We start from the raw sequence: 19,408 nt of genomic DNA, 5'->3' as shown, positions 1-19,408 counted from the left end.
TATTTGGAACCAGTCTGTTGTTCCATGTCCAGTTCTAACTGCTGCTTCCTGACCTGCATACAGATTTCGCAAGAGGCCGGTCAGATGGTCTGGTATTCCCATCTCTTTCAGAATTTTCCACAGTTTATTGTGATCCACACAGTCAAAGGCTTTGGCATAGTCAATAAAGCAGAAATAGGTGTTTTTCTGGAACTCTCTTGCTTTTTCCATGATCCAGCGGATGTTGGCAATTTGATCTCTGGTTCCTCTGCCTTTTCTAAAACCAGCTTGAACATCAGGGAGTTCACGGTTCACGTATTGCTGAAGCCTGGCTTGGAGAATTTTGAGCATGACTTTACTAGCATGTGAGATGAGTGCAATTGTGTGGCAGTTTGAGCATTCTTTGGCATTGCCTTTCTTTGGAATTGGAATGAAAACTGACCTTTTCCAGTCCTGTGGCCACTGCTGAGTTTTCCAAATGTGCTGGCATATTGAGTGCAGCACTTTCACAGCATCATCTTTCAGGATTTGAAACAGCTCAACTGGAATTCCATCACCTCCACTAGCTTTGTTCATAGCGATGCTTTCCAAGGCCCACTTGACTTCCCATTCCAGGATGTCTGGCTCTAGATGAGTGATCACACCATCATGATTATCTGGGTCGTGAAGATCTTTTTTGTACAGTTCTTCTGTGTATTCTTGCCACCTCTTCTTAATATCTTCTGCTTCTGTTAGGTCCGTACCATTTCTGTCCTTTATCGAGCCCATCTTTGCATCAAATGTTCCCTTGGTATCTCTAATTTTCTTGAAGAGATCTCTAGTCTTTCCCATTCTGTTTTCCTCTATTTCTTTGCATTGATTGCTGAAGAAGGCTTTCTTATCTCTTCTTGCTATTCTCTGGAACTCTGCAATCAGATGCTTATATCTTTCCTTGTCTCCTTTGCTTTTCGCCTCTCTTCTTTTCACAGCTATTTGTAAGGCCTCCCCAGACAGCCACTTTGCTTTTTTGCATTTCTTTTCCATGGGGAGGGTCTTCATCCCTGTCTCCTGTACAGTGTCATGAACCTCATTCCATAGTTCATCAGGCACTCTATCTATCAGATCTAGGCCCTTAAATCTATTTCTTACCTCTACTGTATAATCATAAGGCATTTGATGTAGGTCATACCTGAATGGTCTAGCGGATTTCCCTACTTTCTTCAATTTAAGTCTGAATTTGGTAATAAGGAGTTCATGATCTGAGCCACAGTCAGCTCCTGGTCTTTTTTTTGTTGACTGTATAGAGCTTCTCCATCTTTGGCTGCAAAGAATATAATCAGTCTGATTTTGGTGTTGACCATCTGGTGATGTCCATGTGTAGTCTTGTCTTGTGTTGTTGGAAGAGGGTGTTTGCTATGACCAGTGCATGTTCTTGGCAAAACTCTATTAGTCTTTGCCCTGCTTCATTCCGCATTCCAAGGCCAAATTTGCCTGTTACTCCAGGTGTTTCTTGACTTCCTACTTTTGCATTCCAGTCCCCTATAAGGAAAAGGACATCTTTTTTGGGTGTTAGTTCTAAAAGGTCTTGTAGGTCTTCATAGAACCATTCAACTTCAGCTTCTTCAGCGTTACTGGTTGGGGCATAGGCTTGGATTACTGTGATATTGAATGGTTTGCCTTGGAGACAAACAGAGTTCATTCTGTCGTTTTTGAGATTGCATCCAAGTACTGCATTTCGGACTCTTTTGTTGACCATGATGGCTACTCCATTTCGTCTGAGGGATTCCTGTCTGCAGTAATAGATATAATGGTCATCTGAGTTAAATTCTCCCATTCCAGTCCATTTTAGTTCGCTGATTCCTAGAGTGTTGACGTTCACCCTTGCCATCTCTTGTTTGACCACTTCCAATTTGCCTTGATTCATGGACCTGACATTCCAGGTTCCTATGCGATATTGTTCTTTACAGCATCGGACCTTGTTTCTATCACCAGTCACATCCACAGCTGGGTATTGATTTTGCTTTTTTGCTTTGGCTTCATCACTTCATTCTTTCTGGAGTTATTTCTCCACTGATCTCCAGTAGTGAATTGGGCACCTACTGACCTGAGGAGTTCCTCTTTCAGTATCCTATCATTTTGCCTTTTCATACTGTTCATGGGGTTCTCAAGGCAAGAATACTGAAGTGGTTTGCCATTCCCTTCTCCAGTGGACCACATTCTGTCAGACCTCTCCACCATGACCCGCCTGTCTTGGGTCGCCCCACGGGCATGGCTTGGTTTCATTCAGTTAGACAAGGCTGTGGGCCTAGTGTGATTAGATTGACTAGTTTATTCTTGGGCTTCCCTGGTGGCTTAGCTGGTAAAGAATCCACCTGAAATGCGAGAGACCTGATTTTGATCCCCGGGTTGGGAAGATCCCTTGAAAAAGGGAACAGCTACCCACTCCAGTGTTCTGGCCTGGAGAATTCCATGGACTGTATATCCGTGGGGTTGCAAAGAGTTGGACATGACTGAGCAACTTTCACTTACCTGTTAAGGAAAGTAACCGTTTAATTATAATGTATTATTACAGGTATCTTGCCCGGGTTGCTCATTCGGCTTCACTTGAATGGAGTGTTCTGGCCGTGCAAATGTGTTTTTGTGTCATCAAACAGTCTTCTCCTTCGTTGTATCTGGATTTGGAAGAGTGAGGAAGGCTTTTCCCATGTGCCTGGTATGGAAGGATTCAGCCGTATTCTCTTCTAGCATTTGTGTGGTTTTATTTTTAAGCCTGGATCTGTACCCACTGGAAGCTTATTCTCACGCCTGGTGTGAGATCCAGTCCAGTGGATGCCGTCCAGTTTAGTCTTCCAGTCCCCGAATGCAGGACGCGCCTCCACTTGCTTCAGTCTTTTATTTCTTTCATCTGGTTATTAGGTTTCTGTATGTATGTTTGTGAGACTTGCACCTAAGTATTTCTTCCATGATTTTCGAGCGGTTGTGGCTGGCACTATTATTTTCAGTTCTGCTGTCCACATAGTGAATGACAGTCTGTAAAATCCAGTTGGTTTTGCGTGTCGTTCCTGTGTCCCGTGGCCTCGCTGAACTCCCTAACTAGTTTTCTAGGACACACAGGACAGTTTGTCGTCGATTCCTTGGGCTTCTCTCTGTGGCGCGGACGCCATCTTCTGTTCCTCCCTTTCCGGCCTGCATTCCGTTTCTCTCCTCCTCTCGCCGTCGTTTCCTCGGGTTTCTGTCTGTGCCACGGGTGCCATCTGTTCCTCCCTTTCCGGCCTGCATTCCGTTTCTCTCCTCCTCTCGCCTGCTGCACTGGCTCGTTCTCCGTCTTGGGGGAAAGGAGTCATTCACTGTTAAGTGTAATGTTAGATGTCAGGTTTTTCGTAGATGTGCACTTTATCAAGTCGGTTAAATTCCCTTCTATTCCTGGTTTTTTCTGAAAGTTTTTATCAGGAAATTTTGCCCGGTGGCTCTCTGGATCAATGGATACAGTTGTGTGATTGTCTTTAGCCTGTTAATATGGTGGATTCCATTGACCGATTTTCAAATGTTGAACCAGCTTTGCATTCTAAGAATACACGCCACCTGATTGTGGTGTTCGTATAATTCTTTTTTATGTATGTTGAATTCTATTTGCTACTAGTTTGATTTTCTTAGAGGTGTTCTTACATGTAATTTCAGAAGTAGGGTTAATCTATAGTTTTCTTTTTTGTAATGTCATTTGTCTGGTTTTGGTTATCACAGTAATTCTAACTTCATAGAATGCATTTGGAAGTGTTTTCTCCTTTTGTTTTCTAGGAAAGATTGTGTAATAATTCTTTCAACACATGGTAGGATTCTCTAGTGAAATCATCTGGGTTTGGGGTTTTCTTTTTTGGATGTATCTAAATTAGAAATTGAACTCTCTTACAAGTTACAGGGTGATTCAAATGATCTGTTTCGTTTTGGGTAAGTTGTGCCAGTTTCTGTTTTTTGAGAAATTGTCCACTTCACTAAGTTGCCAAATTTATGAATGTAAGAGTTGTTTTTAACAACTCTTTTTAAGATTCTGTTACTATCCTCTTTAATGTCTGTAGGGTCTAAAGCTTCTCACTCTTGATATTGATTATTTTATGTTTTTTCATTTTTTTCTGTAAGAATTGCTAGAGGTCTGTCAATTCCATTGATCTTTTCAAAGAACCGGTTTCTTGTTTCATTGATTTTCCTCTACTGTTTTCAGTGCTGTTGACTTCTGCTCTTTATTATTCCTTCTGCTTGCTTGGGGTTTACTTTACTCTTTTCCCAGGTTCTTGAGGTCGGAGTCGGGTTGCTGACGCGAGACTCCGCTGCCTTTCTGTTGTAAGTGCTCGGTGTTGTACGTCTCCGTTTATTTTGTTGCCCTGGCTGTGTCCACAAACTTTGGTATTTTGTATTTCACTTTCATTCAGTTCAGTGTCCTTTTTCATTTCACTTGAAAATGCCTCTTTGCCCCTGGGATTATTTAGGGGTATGTGGTTTAGTTCCCAAGCATTTGTCCTTTCTCGTCATTAATTTCCGGTCGATTCCATCGTGGTTGTTGAACATACTCTGTGCTGTTTAGCTTAGATTTGTTGAGATCATGTCTTTTATAATCGCTTGTTGAAGCATTTTAATGACGGCTTCTTTATAAACCACTGTCAGACCTCTGTGACCTCAGTGCTGGTGTCTGCTGATTGTGTCTTCATTCTGCTGGAGACCATCCTGGCTTGTGTGTGATAACCAGTTGAAACCTGGGCATTCTGGGTATTGTGTTCCAAGCTTCTGGATCGCATTTAAGCCTTCTGTCTGAGCTGCCCCTCTCTGATGCTGCTCTGGCCGGGGAAGGGAGGCACCAGTGCGTTACTGCCAGGCAGGCTTATCAGCCCACTTTCCCCACGTGCCTCTGCTGACCCCCGAGAGGGGCTACTCGTGAGGGCAAGGGCTCCGCTAGTCCTCCACCAACAGCTGCCTGACCGGGGGTGGCAGGGGCACCTTATAACTGCCCCCACGTGGCCCTCGCTGTCACGTGGCAAGTGTGAAGGGAAAGCCCTCACTTGGCCTTCAGCTTCCTCTGACGCCACCCTGGGCGGGGGGTGGTGGTGAAAGGACCCTTGTTCCCACGGGTGGGGGTGGACGCCAGGTTGCTGAGCTTGCTGCCAGCTCTCCTCTGGCACACCGGACCCCTAGGGCAGGCCCCTGCTCAGATTCCTGTGCCCTATCTCCCACGGCTTGAGGAAGCTCACGCCCGCTCGGCCTTTGCCCAGGCTTTGTCTGTGGTGTCTGGCTGGAGCACGGTCACGTTGCTCCTGTCTCTCTGGGTGGCTCCTGGCTTCCCCGGGGGCTCAGCTGGTAGAGAATCTGCCTGTAGTGAGGGAGACCCAGGTTCAATCCCTGGGTGGAGAAGATCCGCTGGAGAAGGGAATAGCAACCCACTCCAGGATTCTTGCCTGGGAAATCTCAGGGACAGAGGAGCCTGGTGGACTGGGGCTTCAGTCCATGCTGTTGCAGAGTCAGACAACTGAGCAGCTGACACTCGTTGGAGACAGCAGGCTTTGGTCGCGCTTTTTTGTCTGTGCTTGAGGCATTTTGGGGGCCTTCAGCCCCTAGCCTAGAACATAGAAGGTTAAAAAAGAGACCAGGGGCCCCAGCACCGTGCCATTCTTCAGGCCCCGCAGTCCTAGCCAGCCGGCCCTCTTCCCTCCACTGTTAGCTGTCTTCTTATGTATGTTTTTTTTTAATATTTTTTGTCCCAGGTCTTAGTTGCAGTATTCATTATGATTGTTATTAAGCTGACTCTTTTGTGACTCCATGGAACGATATCCCGCCAGGCTCCTCTGTCCATGGGATTTCCCAGGCAAGAATACTGGAGGGGGTGGCCATTCCCTTCCCCAGGGGAGCTACCCAACCCAGGGATCCAGCTCATGTCATCGCCTGAATTAGCAGGTGAACTCTTTACCTCGGAGCCGCCAGGGAAGGCCTAGCGGCGGCATGTGCAATCTACTTCCCTGACCGGGGATCGAACCCGGGCCCCTCCCGCATTGGAAGCACGGAGCCTTAGCCACTGGACCACCACGGAAGTCCCTGTATGTTTGATAATTTATATTCGGGGGTTTTAGCTGTGCCGAGTGGGAGGAGTAGGGAAATTGCACCCCCCAGCCCCCCGCCGTCTTCCCAGACATGGACGTTCCAGGTGTCGATTCTCGTAAAGGCTTTTGCAGTGTCTGTGGAGAGAATCCACTTTTACCCCCAACCTCTATGCATGTGGTGAATTGTATGAGGGATTTCTTAATGCTAACCCTTCCGTGCCTTCCTGGGATGAGTCCCGAGCAGTCTCCCTGGAGTTTGAGAGTCCCTGGGACTCACGCGGAAATGTCCAGAGGCGGGGGGTGGGGGCGGAGGGCAAAAGTGGGCTGTAGTTGAGCAGCTGCGCACTTGCCTTGACTGGAGACCCCGAGAGGAGCCCAGGGGAGCCACCTGGAGGGGCAGAGACCCCATCAGAGGAGTGCACGCTGGAGGCCAGGGCTTGGACTAGAAGCTGCAGCCTGATGAGTGGCCTTGCTGGGGACGAGACTGTGTCCAGGCGACCCATCCGCGGTGCCGGGGGAGCAGCTCCTCCCGGGAGGAAAGCACCCCCACCCCCGCAGGCTTTCCCCCCCGAACGCCTTGCTCCTAACTCCTCAGGGCTCCTCACTCCTCCTCCTCCGGCCTCCTTCCGTGTTCCAGGAGCTGGGCTGCTCTTGGGAAGCAGGCACAGAACCCTTTGGCTTCCCGCCACCCTGCATCTCGCCCACTGACTGTCCGCATAACTGGGCAGCACTGCTAGCCCCGAGCCGTGTCCCCAGAGTGAAGCTGACCCTGCCCGCCCCACCCCGAGTGGGTCCAGAGGCGCCTCTCCCCCTCCTGGGTCATCCAGCTACAGGCGTTTAGATGACGACTATGTTTTACGAGCAAACTAACAGATTAGACACGGCTCAGCTGGTAAAGAATCTGCCTGCAATGCGGGAGACCTGAGTGCGATCCCTGGGTTGGGAAGATCCTCTGGAGAAGAGAAAGGCTGCCTGCTCTAGTATTCCGGCCTGGAGAATCCCATGGACTGTATAATCCATGGGGTTGCAAAGAGTCGGACATGGCTGAGCAACTTGCACAGGAGCATTTGAAGAGAAAATCTCATTTTTCCCTGTGCTGTTCGTGCTGGACTAGTGACTTTTACAGCCTCTGTCTTGTTTTTAACTATTATTTTAGTTGCTTTTTCTAAGTTTTTAAATTGAGTGTTCTTTATTTTATTTATTTATTTTTCCTACACCGTGCACAATATGGGATCTTAGTTCCTCGACCAGGGATTGAACCTGTGCCCTTGAAGTGGGAGTGCCAAGTCTTAACCTCTGGGTGTTAATGGGACTTTGTGTCGGCTGGAGGCTCCACGGCCATGGCCCAGCCCACGGGGCCTGCCCTCCCCACCCAGCCTCCCCAGTCCTCCCTGCCCGTCTAAAGCCACGGGACGTCCTTTCTTTTAGGGCCAGGATGTTTGGGGCCCATCTGAATTTCCTCTTCTTGAGACACACGTTCAGTTATTCTCCTGAGCCCCGGGGCCTCCTCACAGAGCCCAGGGTTGATTTCCATAGCTGGGGGTCAGGGGGCTTTTCTGATTTTTCCCTGGTCACCAGTATTAAGGCACTCTAGCAGTGGGGCTGAAAAGGACACAATTGCAAAGTCCTGAGTGTAGCTCTGTCGCTGTCTCAAGATGTTAGACAATCAGAATATACTGTCTTCACTAAATGTCGTCTCCCCCTTCTCTTTCTGGCTGCACTGCTCAGCTTGTGGGATCTTAGTTCCTCGACCAGGGATTGAACCCGTGGCCCCGCAGTGGCAGTGCAGAGTCTTAACCACTGGGCAGCCAGGGAATTCCCAATTTTATCCCCTTGTAAAAATAATTTGATGAACCGTAGAAATAAGTAACTATATTGGGGGGAAAATGGATGAAATTCACATAATTACCTTTTTTAATCCGTTGCACAGTGAACTTAATCCAGAAGACCCGTACACAAAACCATGGGGAGAAGGACCCTTCCCACTCTGGTTGTCACGGGCGCCCGTTCAGAGAGCGCGCTTCATGGAAGGGTTGGGTGGACTGTTCCCTTAGGAGCTGCTTGGGGCATTTTTCTATTTGGTGCTGTTGGGCGCGGTCAGCGTTCCCTTGAATTTCCAGCTGAAGGCCCTTCCTTGGGGCAGGGTGGTACTGGCTGTGGAGACGGGAGGCCAGGCTGGCCCCTGACTGGACTCCAGGCCGGGCCACAGGCCCAAGGGCTACGTCTGAGCAGACAGAGCCGAGAGCTGGCCCGGGGCTCCGGGCGCCCTGGTGACCCCTGCCCTCCTCCCACTGGCCGGCCCGGAGAGCCAGGCCGCAGCCCCTCTGCCCGCCCACCCGTTCGGCTTTCTGGCTTCCCCTCTTTCTTCAAGCACTCCACCCTCTTCTCCGATCAGCGGTGCTGGGCTGACGTTAAGGCCACGGCTGATGGGGGCCAGGGAGCGGCCGGGGAGGCAGCATCGCCACCCCAGTCACCAGCAGAGGCGAGGGGGCTGGGCGGGGCAATCTGCCCGGCAGAACTACAATCCCGGCCTCCCTCCCTCCCTCCCTCCCTGGGCCTTCTCCACGGCTGGCTGGCCGTGGGGCTCCTGGGCTCCACGAGGCTTACACGGAGCTGGGAGCTGGGGATGAGGCCCCCAGCCCTCTCTGTGCTGCCGACAAGCTGGGCGCCCAGAGACCAGGCATCTTTCTTTGCACAGAGGCTGGTTACCTGAGGTAGGACTCCTCCATGTTCCAGGAGCCTGCTGTTTTTTTCACCTCACATTTCCACCGAAGCATTTCTCAAACTTATGACAAAGTTTTCAAAGAAAGTGAAGTCATTCACTCGTGTCCCAACTCTTTATGACCCATGGACTGTAGCCCACCAGGCTCCTCTGTCTGTGGGATTCTCCAGCCAGGAATACTGGAGTGGGTTGCCATTCCCTTCTCCAGGGGATCTTCCCGACCGGGGGATTGAGCCCAGGTCTCCCGAATTGTAGGCAGATGCTCTACCATCTGAGCCACCAGGGAAGTTCATTTTTACTCTTTAAAACAAACAGTCCATAGAGTCGCAGGATCAGACCAACTGAGCGAGTTTGCACGCACGTCACTTTTGCTGTTGGCTAGTTGCCAAGGACTGTAGCCTGCCCAGCTCCTCTGCCCGTGGGATATCCCAGGCAAGAATACTGGAGTGGGTTGCCATGCTCTCCTCCAGGGGGTCTTCCGGATCCAGGGATTGAACCCACGTCTCTTGTACTGCAGGCGGGTTTGTTACTGCTGAGCCACGCGGGAGGCCCCCTCCTTCCTTGACAATGCCATAAGATGCTCCCGGCTCAGCTTGTACCTTCTCCTCCTCAGCCGTAAAGTGGCCATCTCTCCAAGGAGCCTGGTTCCTTTTCTTAGAACCTGGGATGAACCAGCACGGAGAGGGGTGGCCACGAGCCAGTTTATGTGTGTTGGCAGAGTGCTTCACTGAGGCTTTCTTCCCGCCCAGTGTGCCTGGAGTCCACGCCGCCACCACAGGCGGACCCTCCATGTGCCACGGAGTCTGAAGTGAACCCCCAGCTGCCAAGACCTCTGTGGTTGGGAGTCCAGGGCCCCTGGCGGCACTGGGCAGTGACGGGAGGTATACATCCCACCCTGTCCTTTGTGGAATCTTTTTTTCTTTTTTAAATGGAGAGTCTTTAAAGAATTTTCTGTTTATTTTTTGGCTGCACTGGGTGTGTGTTGCTGCACGTGGGCTTTCTCTAGCTGTGGTGAGCAGCGGCTTCTCTTCTCGCCGAGCCTGGGCCCTGGAGCACACAGGCTACAGTAGTTGTGACGCATGGGCTTAGCTGTCCCACAGCACACGGCATCTTCCCAGACCAGAGGTCGAACCTGTGTCCCCTGTACTCTCAGTCAAGTTCAGTCGCTCAGTCGTGCCGACTCTCTGGGACCCCACAGACCGCAGCATGCCAGGCCTCCCTGTCCATCACCATCTCCCGGAGTTTACCCAGACTCATGTCCATTGAGTCGGTTGATGCCATCCAACCATCTTATCCTCTGTCTTCCCCTTCTCCTCCCGCCTTCAGTCTTTCCCAACATCAGGCTCTTTTCAAATGAGTCAGCTCTTCGCATCAGGTGGCCAAAGTATTGGAGTTTCAGCTTCAGCATCAGTCCTTCCAATGAACATTCAGGACTGATTTCCTTTAGGATGGACTGGTTGGGTCTCCATGCAGTCCAAGTGACTCTCAAGAGTCTTCTCGAACACCACAGTTCAAAGGCATCAATTCTTCAGCGCTCAGCTTTGCATTGTCAGGCAGATTCTTAACCATTGGACCACTTGGGAAGTCCACTTTGTAGTATCTCGAAGACTGAAAATAATATTCTGAATTGTTCACAATAGTGCAAAACGGGAAACAACCTGAATGTGTCTTGATGGTGGAATGGATCAAACAGTTGTGATATATTCCCTGAAAGAGCCACGAGAGTAAGCCAACTGCAGTCCCAGTGAACACGTGGGTGAGGCTGGAACCCCTGGCGCAGAGCAGAAGAGGGGAGCCAGGATGCAGGGCCTGTGACGTGGTTCACAGTGGCGGCAGCGTGCCCTGCGGTTCAGGGCCGTGCATTTCAGAGGCTCCAGGAGAAAGGGGTGTGGGAGAACTGTCAGGCCATGCCTGGGGCTCCCCTGGGGCCGGCCTGGCCGGTGCACAGACATGGGCAGAATCTGGACAGCTGGCCCCATGCGGCTGCAAAGCAAGGAGGGTCCTCCTCTCTCAGCCGGAGTCAGCCGTGGGTGGGCTTCAGGGCAGACCGGGGGCCCTGACCCGCTCTGGGCTCTGTTGGCCGCCTTCCTCGTCGACCCTGTTGGATCCGGGGCCGCGGCTGCCTGGTTCTGGGCTCACCCCCATCGCAGAGGCCAGGAGGGCGTGAGGTGGGACTTCCCTGAAGGCCCGACCCCCAAGACGCTGGCGAGCCTAAACCCAGGTTCCCGAGTGATTCAGGGCCAACCTCAGCGGCTCAGGGGCCAGAGCGGGCAGCTTTGACGGCGGCCGGTTGTGTCCAGACAGCCGAGCGGATGCAGCGTTGCGCGGAGAGGCGCCTCCAGGAGGAAAGGTCCACGAAGGAGCTGGTGGAGCAGGTGATGGAGACGCAGAAGAACGTCAGGGTAGCACAGACCGAGCTCCGGAAGGGCCGCCGGCGGATAGGTAAGGGGTCAGGGTGGGGGGGGCGCCGGGCCCTGGTGGGGGGGGGCGCCGGGCCTTCCCGGGAGCTACCCCCACCCCCGGGGCTGGCCGGCTGCTCTCCGAGCCCCTCAGCGCCCCGCTCGGCCCCCAGCTCAGGGGGTGACAGAGGAGAACCGGGAGCTGCTGCAGCGCAGCGCGGAGGCGGCCAAGGAGGAACAGAGGCGGCGCCGTGCCCTCGTCTCCCAGCTGCGAGCCCTGGAGTTCCAGCCCATGCGCAGGGGCAAGCTGGTGGACCTGACCCAGGTGAGGTCGCCACCCACGGCCCGTGCCTGTCCAGCGCCCTCCAGCGGGGGGGCTTCCCTGCATCTTCCTGGGCCTGGCGTCCTGCGGAGGGTGCACCCATGATTCCCACCAAGGCCGAAGGCAATCTGGGGTCCACACGGCCACTCACGCCCGGCTGCCCCCCGCGCGCTGTGCCAGAGGACCCAGTCCAGGGAGGCCTCTGGCACCCCAGGGGCCGGCCAGGCAGCTTCACAGACTTGAGCGTTGAGGGAGCTACCGGGACCCACTAGGCGTGCGTGGCAGGGGTGCTGGAGGGATGGCAGGGGTGCTGGACGGGCAGCAGCTCCTGGGGGCCAGTGTGGGAAACACCGCAAGAGGCCAGGCTGCCACCCGGGGATGGGCCGGAGCAGGTAGGCCTGGTCCCGGGCTGTGGAGAGTCCGAAGGGCTCTCTGTCTGGGCCCCTAGGTCCTAGCTGGGGAGACAGGGCTGAGTACCATGGGGGCCCCACCAGGCCCCCAGCTGAGCTGTCCCTGCGCAGGTCAGGGCTGTGGAGGGGGCCCAGGCAGGAGAAGCCAGATGGCGGACATTGCCACACAAACACCGCCGAGAGGACGGGAGGCCGCCTGGGTATGGGGGCCAGGCCTGTGGCCTTCAGGAAGGACGATGAAGCTGGTGCAGGGGGAAAGCCAGGGGCCGGGGCTGGCTGGGAAGGGTTGGGCCTGGCTCCCGACCTGGGGCCTCTCCCTACCCTGGTCCTCCTGTAGACCCCTGGCCATGGCCTGGAGGGGGAGATGTCGGTCGTGGAGTTGCGTGAGCGGCTGGCCCTGCTTAAGGAGACCCGGCGTCGCCAGGAGGAGGAGCGACGAGACCAGATCATCCAGGGCAAGCGCGCCAAGAGCCAGGAACTGCGGGACACGGTGGAGCAGGTGGCGCTCTGCCGCGCCGCCATGGGGAGGTCTGCAGCCCTGAGGTGGGTACCGGCGACCCCGGGCTGGGCACCCTGGGTGAGCAAGAAGAAGGGAGCCTGCCTTTCTCCCCCTCCCTCCGTGGGTTTTCCTCGCAGCAATCCACCACCCTCCAGTCAGTTCCCTTGCACTCTATTCCCCCCACCCAACTGTTTTCTTAGACAAGTCTCAGGCCTTCCGAAAGGGTGGAAAAAAAGCCTGCGGTGTCGGGTCAAATGAGCCGGGCCACACCCTTTAGCCCTGCACTTCATCCATTAACAGTGAGCCAGCTACTTAATGGGTTTGTGCAGAAGTTGGGAAGTGCGTGCTTAGTCACTCAGCCGTGTCCGACTCTTTGCGACTGGACTGTAGGCTCCTCTGTCCACAGAATTCTCCAGGCCAGAATACTGGAGTGGGCGGCCTTTCCCTTCTCCAGGGGATCTTCCCAACCCAGGGATCGAACCCAGGTCTCCTGCCTTGCTGGCGGAGTCTTCACCGTCTGAGCCACCAGGGAAGCCTGTGAATACTGGAGTGGGTAGCCTACCCCTTCTCCAGGGGAATCTTCCCAGCCCAAGAATTGAATCGGGTTTCTCCTGCACTGCAGGCGGATTCTTTACCAGCTGAGCTACCAGGGAAGCCCATGCAGGTTTTGGACACTGCACTCATAAACGCTCTGGTGTGCATTTTCTGAGATAAAACACAGCCCTACATAACCACAGCACAATGACACAGCTAGAAACAAGCAGAGACTCCCAGTGCCATCTACATACCCTGTCCCTGGTCACCTCTCTCCAAGGATCCCAAAACTGTTCACTACAGCTTGGAAAGATTGAGTACTATAACTTTTATCTTTTTAAACTAGGGCTTGCGGGGTGGGGGGTGGGTCACACATAGCATCTGGTTGTCAAACATCTCTTTCAATGGAAAGCACATGGACACACACCTTTTTTGTTTGGGGAACACTGTGGTGACTTTTTGGGCCCCTTGGGGCCTGGTATGGAAAGATCTGAACAGACAGTGGAATATTGCTACTGCTAAGTCACTTCAGTCCTGTCTGACTCTGTGCGACCCCACAGACGGCAGCCTACCAGGCTCCCCGGTCCCTGGGATTCTCCAGGCAAGAACCCTCGAGTGGGTTGCCATTTCCTTCTCCAATGCATGAAAGTGAAAAGTGAAAGTGAAGTCGCTCAGTCGTGTCCGACCCTCAGCGACCCCATGGACTGCAGCCTTCCAGGCTCCTCCGTCCATGGGATTTTCCGGGCAAGAGTACTGGAGTGGGGTGCCATTGCCTTCTCCGAGCGGAATATTAGCAGCAGTAATCTAGGCAAGAGCGGGGAAGGCAGGGTAAGATGAAGAGGCGGTGGCTTTTCTCATCCCCGGAAACGTGCATAGGCAAACCTGTGGAATACTCTTTCAACTGTGAAATACAAGGAGCAAAAAGACAAGAGGCGCCGGGGAGAACCCTCCCGGAGCGGTTCCCCGGGGGTGTGGCGCCACTGTCCGCTGGCACCTAAACCCCTCAGGTCCACCGCGGCGGGGCCCTCCTAAACCGGCCCCTCCGCCCGCCCAGGTGGGAGGAGAAGAAGGCGCGGTGGGCGGCTGCCGGAGCGCCCTCCCAAGACGAGCGTGTGCTCGAGCTGCAGCGCCGGATCCAGGAGAAGGCGGCTGAGCGGCGCGCGCGGGCGGCCCCGGGGCACGTGCCGGCGCCGCGGGCCATGCGCCCCAAGCAGCGGGTGAGCCCGGGGGTGGCCGCGAGGGCGCGCCGGGCGGGGGTCTGGGACGCGAGGTGCGGGGTAGGGGGGCGTGCAGGGAAGCCGCGTCCGGCTGTGGCGGAGCGCCGCGCGCCGACCTCCACCGCCCGCCCGCCCTCCCGCAGGCGCAGCTGGAGGCGCAGCGCAGGCTGGAGCTGGAGCGGAGCCGCGAGCGCTGGCTGCGGGCGCAGCAGCCAGGATGCGGGCCCGCGCGCCGCCTGGGGGCCGCCTGAGCCGCGCGGCCTCCTCTCGCCCCCACCCAGGACCCGGAAACCCTAGCCCGAATGAAGACCGTGGGGCCGTGCCCCCTGCCCCGCTTCGCCCGGCTCCGCCCGCCCAGAGCAGGGTTGCCAAATAAAAGGCGGGACGCCCAGTTATTGCGTGGGACAAACATGCTAAGAAAGTAGCCGCTGGAGTTCAGCTTTATTGGGGTGTCTTGTATCTAATATGCTAAACATGGCCACCCTGGTCCAGATCCTTACCCTTCCCTGCGGCCTAGCGGTAGGCATTACCCCCGCCCGCGCCCGGGGTTCCCAGAGCCCGCAGTGCCCGTGGAACCCCGGAATCTCCATTGTCTGCCCTAATCCGGGTACCCCCAAGACGGAGTATGTGGTTGTGCGGATGCAATTAGAAGTGGCCAGGATACTGAGTCACTACCAACGGGCCCTTCTCGCGCCTGATCTCCACCTCAGAAGATAGGGGAGTTGGCCTGGAAATTGGGAACTGTCCCCCATGGCCTTTCTGCTGGTGAGAACACCGGTGCTCAGAAAGGTGAAGTGAACTGCCCCGAGCCCTGGGACCCAAAGCTGGGCCTGGAGACCTTTAGAGTACAGCCCAGCCTTCCCCAGGCTCGCCGAAGGAATGAGGTTGGAGCCGCTGGGCAGGCGCCCTGGCCCAGGGCCTGGACAGGAACGGATTGATTCCCCTGGTCCTCAGACCCAGGCCTGGGCAGCAGGCGCGTGGCTGAGGACCGGCTGGCTGGGTGAAGACCATGCAGTGTGCTGCGGCTCCTGGGAGAGGATGGGCAAGCCGGTGGGTACAAGGCGGTGGGGCAGGGGCTGCACACTGCCAGGGGAGGGATGTCTAGGAGAGGGACCCCATACCCACATCCTCTGTGGGCCTGCAGAGAAGAGGGCACCCCAGAGCGGGGAGGCAGGACCCCAGAGCACATCCAGACCAGGAGGGCGGCCATCTGAAAGTGACAGTAACAGACTAAAGAGCAGAGCTCTCCCCCAGTATTCTCAACTGTGTCAGAACCCCGGGACTTCCCTGCAACCGAGGCTGGTAAAAAGAGGAATTTCCCACCTCCCTGTCAAATTTGAGCTGGGAGCAGATTAAATTTCATAAAAAAAAAAACAAAAAAACGGCATTTCTTACATCCTTTGTTGAGTCATTCAAACCCATTTCACTTGATATTGAGGGAATACACTGATGATGACCTGTCCCAAGAGAGTCCCTCAGGAGCTCAGACGGCTCCAAAAGGGGAACTGTCATCTTCTATAACTGGTAATTCAAAGGTAGAGTGGACTTCAGGGCATGCCTGATCCAAGAGCTTTGTCTCCAAGTTGATAGCAGTTCCAATCTCATGGCATCTGGAGGAAGGGCCATCTCTCCCTGGCAGCTCTTAGGAGGGAAACCTCTCTGCCTTCCAAGCCTTGAGCTCCAGCCTCACTGGATTGAACATGGGCTGCTGAACAAGTCCCTGCAATGGTGGAAGGTCTGCACGGGGGCCTAAAGCAGGCTCTGTGACAAAGAATTTCCCTTCACCTGTCTGACTGGCCTCTGGAGCAGGGGGAAAGGCGGTGGCCCGGCAAACCCAGGGTGCTATTGGGAACGATGCTGGTTGGTAGTCCACAGGGTCCCCACCTGCCCTCCTGGACTGGGCAGCTGCTCCGAGCGCCTTGAGAGAACCTGGGCCTTCTGCTCACGTAGACCCCATGGAACCTGGAGGACGGCTCTTGGGCCATCCCCTGAGTTTATGGCCTGAGGGCCTGTCTTGTGCTGTGCGGATGGCAACAGTGTCTCCTGGCATCCACGTTCCTTGTCTTGTAACCTCCCATCAAGAAGCAGAGTCTAATCTTCCCCAGTCCTTGAATCTGAGCTGACTTGCTTTGGCCGATAGGGTCCAGCAGGAGTGGCGGTGTGCCAGGTGACAGCCTGGACCTCAGGTGGCCTTGGAGGTCCCTCTAGTTCTCCACCTGGCCACAGTGTGGGCCTGTTCTGGGTGGGATGGTCCTATTGGGATGATTCTCAGAAAAACACAAGTTGGGCTCTTTTCTGGTTGCCAAATCCATGCCCCGGCCCAGTTCTGGCAGCTAAACTTGAGGAAGCCACCACCAGGCTCTCTAATCCCCATTCTGACATGCAGCCCCACCAGGGCTGGCACACACCTGTGCTCAGAGTTGGGTCTTAGGATCCCCTGAGGTAGGCACCGCTGTCTTCTCCATACAACAGGCCAGGGAACCCTGGACCTGCCTGAACCCTGGAGCTGGGATTCAAACTCAGGCAAGAGCGATCCAGGGTCCACACTCTGACTCCGGGGAGTTTACCCGGGGGACCTCCAGGCCCGATTTCCTAGGACCTGGCTGGGTCGGAAGCCGGCAGGAATTCTCCTCCGTCGTCAGCCCTTTCCTGACACCTACAGTCTTCGGAATAATCAAGACTCCCAGCCCTCCAAGGCCTGCCTCTTGCCTCCCGCGACCCCCGTCGCTCCCAACCCCTGCACCCTGCCTACTGGGCAGCCTTCAGCTCTCTGGTCATGCGCGCCCACCTTTGCCCACCTAGGCCCCCTTTTCCTGGAACTGCTCTCCTCCATTCTAGTCTTTTGGATGCTCAGCTAGCTCCCTCCGGCGAGCCCTCCCAGACGGCCCGGTTGAGTGCCTCCTCCGGCTTCCTGCAGATGGGCTGGTCCGTGCTTCCCCCACTCCCTTCCATCTCCGCCAGCAGCCCGGTAAAGACCTGGGATCGCGGGAACCAGCCGCGCGCGGGTCCAGGGCCTGGAGCGGTCAGGAGGCCAGAGTGGAGGCGGCGGAGATTCCAGGGAACCTAGGCGGAGAGAGGGGCGTGTCCCAGCCGGGACCACGACTCCCGGCAGGCCTTGCGCGCCGAGAGGCGCCCGCCGCTCCTCTCGCGGGAAGGCAGAAGCTTTTTTGAGTTCGCGGGCGTGGGCGGGGCCGGAAGCAGGCGCGTTTCAAAGTGGTGATAGATGGTTTTGTTATCCAATAGGGGTGAAAATAGAGCCCTCTCCACGGGCGGACCGCGGGAGTTAGGGACGGCGGCGGCCAGTAGGGAGGCGTGGGGGCGGGGCCGAGGCCCCGGGAGAGGAAGTGGGTCCGTGCTGAGGCGGCTGAGGCGGCGGCGGCGGCGTCGTCTGCTGGAGGTCTTCTCTGAAGCGGCTCGCGGAGGTGCTTCCCTCGCTCGAGTGCGTCAACCGCCGCGCCCGCTGAGCCTCCCCGGCGCCAGGCAGGGCTCGACTTCGCGGGGGGCGCGGGCGGCAAGGCAGCACCGGGAGGGTTCGGGGGTTCTGGTGGCCTCGCGCGGCCTGGGGAGGCCTTGGCGCCGCGTCTCGAGGAACCGCCGGGGCGCGGCCGACCCCCCTGGGGCTCCGACCCACGGCCGAGAGCCTCTCCCCGGGCCCCGCGCGGGGGCCGCACGAGCCTGGCGCGGGCGGGGAAGTGGGGAGGCCTCGCCGCGGGTGTCGGCCGCCCCGGGCGGGCCGCAGCCTGGGCGCCCCCGTCTTAGCGTCGCCGGGGAAACTGAGGCGGCGGGGCGGGGAGGGCCGCGTCCAAGGTCACCGGGAAGGCCGGGAGGGGCGCCGCTCGCGGGCCGGCGCGGGCGTGCGGGGAGGCCGGGCGAGGGTTTCGTCCCCGCCGAGGCCGCCCCCTTTGTGTGCTCGGGCCGCCGCGGCCGCGGGCTGCCGAGTCGGCCGGGCCGCCGGGCGGAGCCGCCTCCAGGCTGGGCCGAGGCTGACACGCTCGAGGCGGGGGGTGGGCAGAGCTCAGCGGGTCTTAGGCTCCGCGCGCTGGCTGGACGCGTAGCCGCCGAGGCCTGTGCCGAGCCCGCGGCGGGCGCCTGGAGACGGGTACCTGAAGCCCAGGACTCGGCGCAGGCCGCTTTCCACGTCTTGACCCGTCGAGGGAAAAGGGGAGAGTTCAGAGCCTTGGTAGGCGTTTTCGTGGGGTGTAACTCCAGCCCCTGCCCGTCGACTGTCACGGCCGTACCTTCCTTCTTCTGCGCCACTTTTCTTGGAACCAGACCTGGGGTCTCCAGCTCTGTGGTCCTGCACTCTGTGCTCCAGCTTAGGCTGCCTTAGTGGCCCGGAAGACTGAAGCGGTCTGCCCAAGGTCACAGCCTGAGTTCCCTGACTGCAGAACTAGACCTTTGAACTCAATGACTAGGAGCTTGAGGGCCCACTGGTTATGAAAGAAAAGTTGAAGGGAATCGTTTGGCTTTGTTTTTCTGGTGCTTTATTTTTTGAGGGGTTAGGGTGGTTTCCCCTATGAGTTTGAGAGCATTCAAATAATGCTGCCATCTGTGTGGCCTGAACTTGAGCTTCCAACTTGGACTCAAGTCTTGCCTTAGTGCAGTGTTTGTAAACCGTTTACAATCATGACTCCCCTCCTTCCCCAGCCTTTTTTACACATTGTTTTCCTATTTGTTCTCAGCGAACAGTTGTTCTCTGCACAATGTTAATGCTGCCTTCCTAGTGTATGCTCTTTTTATGAGCTATATGCATGTTTATGCTTTGTAAAGAAAAAGAAGGGGCTTCCTCCCCCCTTTAAGAATTCATACATTAATCTTTTAAGTCATGATATTTTGAGGTCTTCTGTGTGCCAAGCTTTTGCTTGGACAAAAATAGGCGTGGTACAGGCCCTGGTGGAGCTGAGGAGCCAGAGTGGAGAGAATGAGGGGTATTCCCCAAGGTTGAAACATAAGATGAGGCTGGAGAGGTGGCAGGAACTAGAATACAGAAGGTCTGTGGTGTGCTTCCACAATGAGGAATTCAGCATTTATCTGAAGGCCAAGTGGGAAATCACTGAATTGAGTTCTAAGGAGGGAACTTAACAGGGTTAGATTTGTGTTTTAGAAAAATGACTGTTCTGTGTGTGAGAAGGATGGTTAGAAAGGTGGACAAAACTAGTTGCTTCAGGACCAGTTAGGAAGAGAGAAAAGGGTAGCTTGGGCCAGGGTAGTGAGTGACTAGGGGCTTCCCAGCTGGTGCAAGTGATCAAGAATCCATCTGCCAGTGC

At 55.7% G+C, this 19,408-nt stretch overlaps 2 protein-coding genes across 4 annotated transcripts in view; both read left to right on the top strand.

The window, feature by feature from the left end:
- The window catches only part of CFAP99 (cilia and flagella associated protein 99), a 39,523-nt gene extending 25,131 nt beyond the window's left edge, over positions 1-14,392 (top strand). Inside the window, exons 12-16 of the mRNA XM_040237343.1 lie at positions 11,061-11,202; positions 11,333-11,484; positions 12,229-12,434; positions 13,979-14,141; positions 14,285-14,392. Of these exons, the coding sequence (XP_040093277.1) occupies positions 11,061-11,202; positions 11,333-11,484; positions 12,229-12,434; positions 13,979-14,141; positions 14,285-14,392 (771 nt within the window). The remainder of the gene's footprint in view (positions 1-11,060; positions 11,203-11,332; positions 11,485-12,228; positions 12,435-13,978; positions 14,142-14,284) is intronic.
- Positions 14,393-17,456: 3,064 nt separating this feature from the next.
- The window catches only part of RNF4 (ring finger protein 4), a 34,671-nt gene continuing 32,719 nt past the window's right edge, over positions 17,457-19,408 (top strand). The window contains exon 1 of one of the 3 annotated variants that reach the window (XM_040237677.1): positions 17,457-17,621. The gene's annotated coding sequence lies outside the window, so the exon portion shown is untranslated. The remainder of the gene's footprint in view (positions 17,622-19,408) is intronic. The other 2 variants (XM_040237679.1, XM_040237676.1) reach the window with 2 other exon arrangements.

The sequence above is a fragment of the Oryx dammah genome, unplaced genomic scaffold (genome assembly GCF_014754425.2).
Source record: "Oryx dammah isolate SB20612 unplaced genomic scaffold, SCBI_Odam_1.1 HiC_scaffold_3, whole genome shotgun sequence".
Taxonomy (NCBI): Eukaryota; Metazoa; Chordata; class Mammalia; order Artiodactyla; family Bovidae; genus Oryx; species Oryx dammah.
Note: the sequence above shows the minus strand (reverse complement) of the source record. Positions and strands in the feature narration are given on the sequence as shown.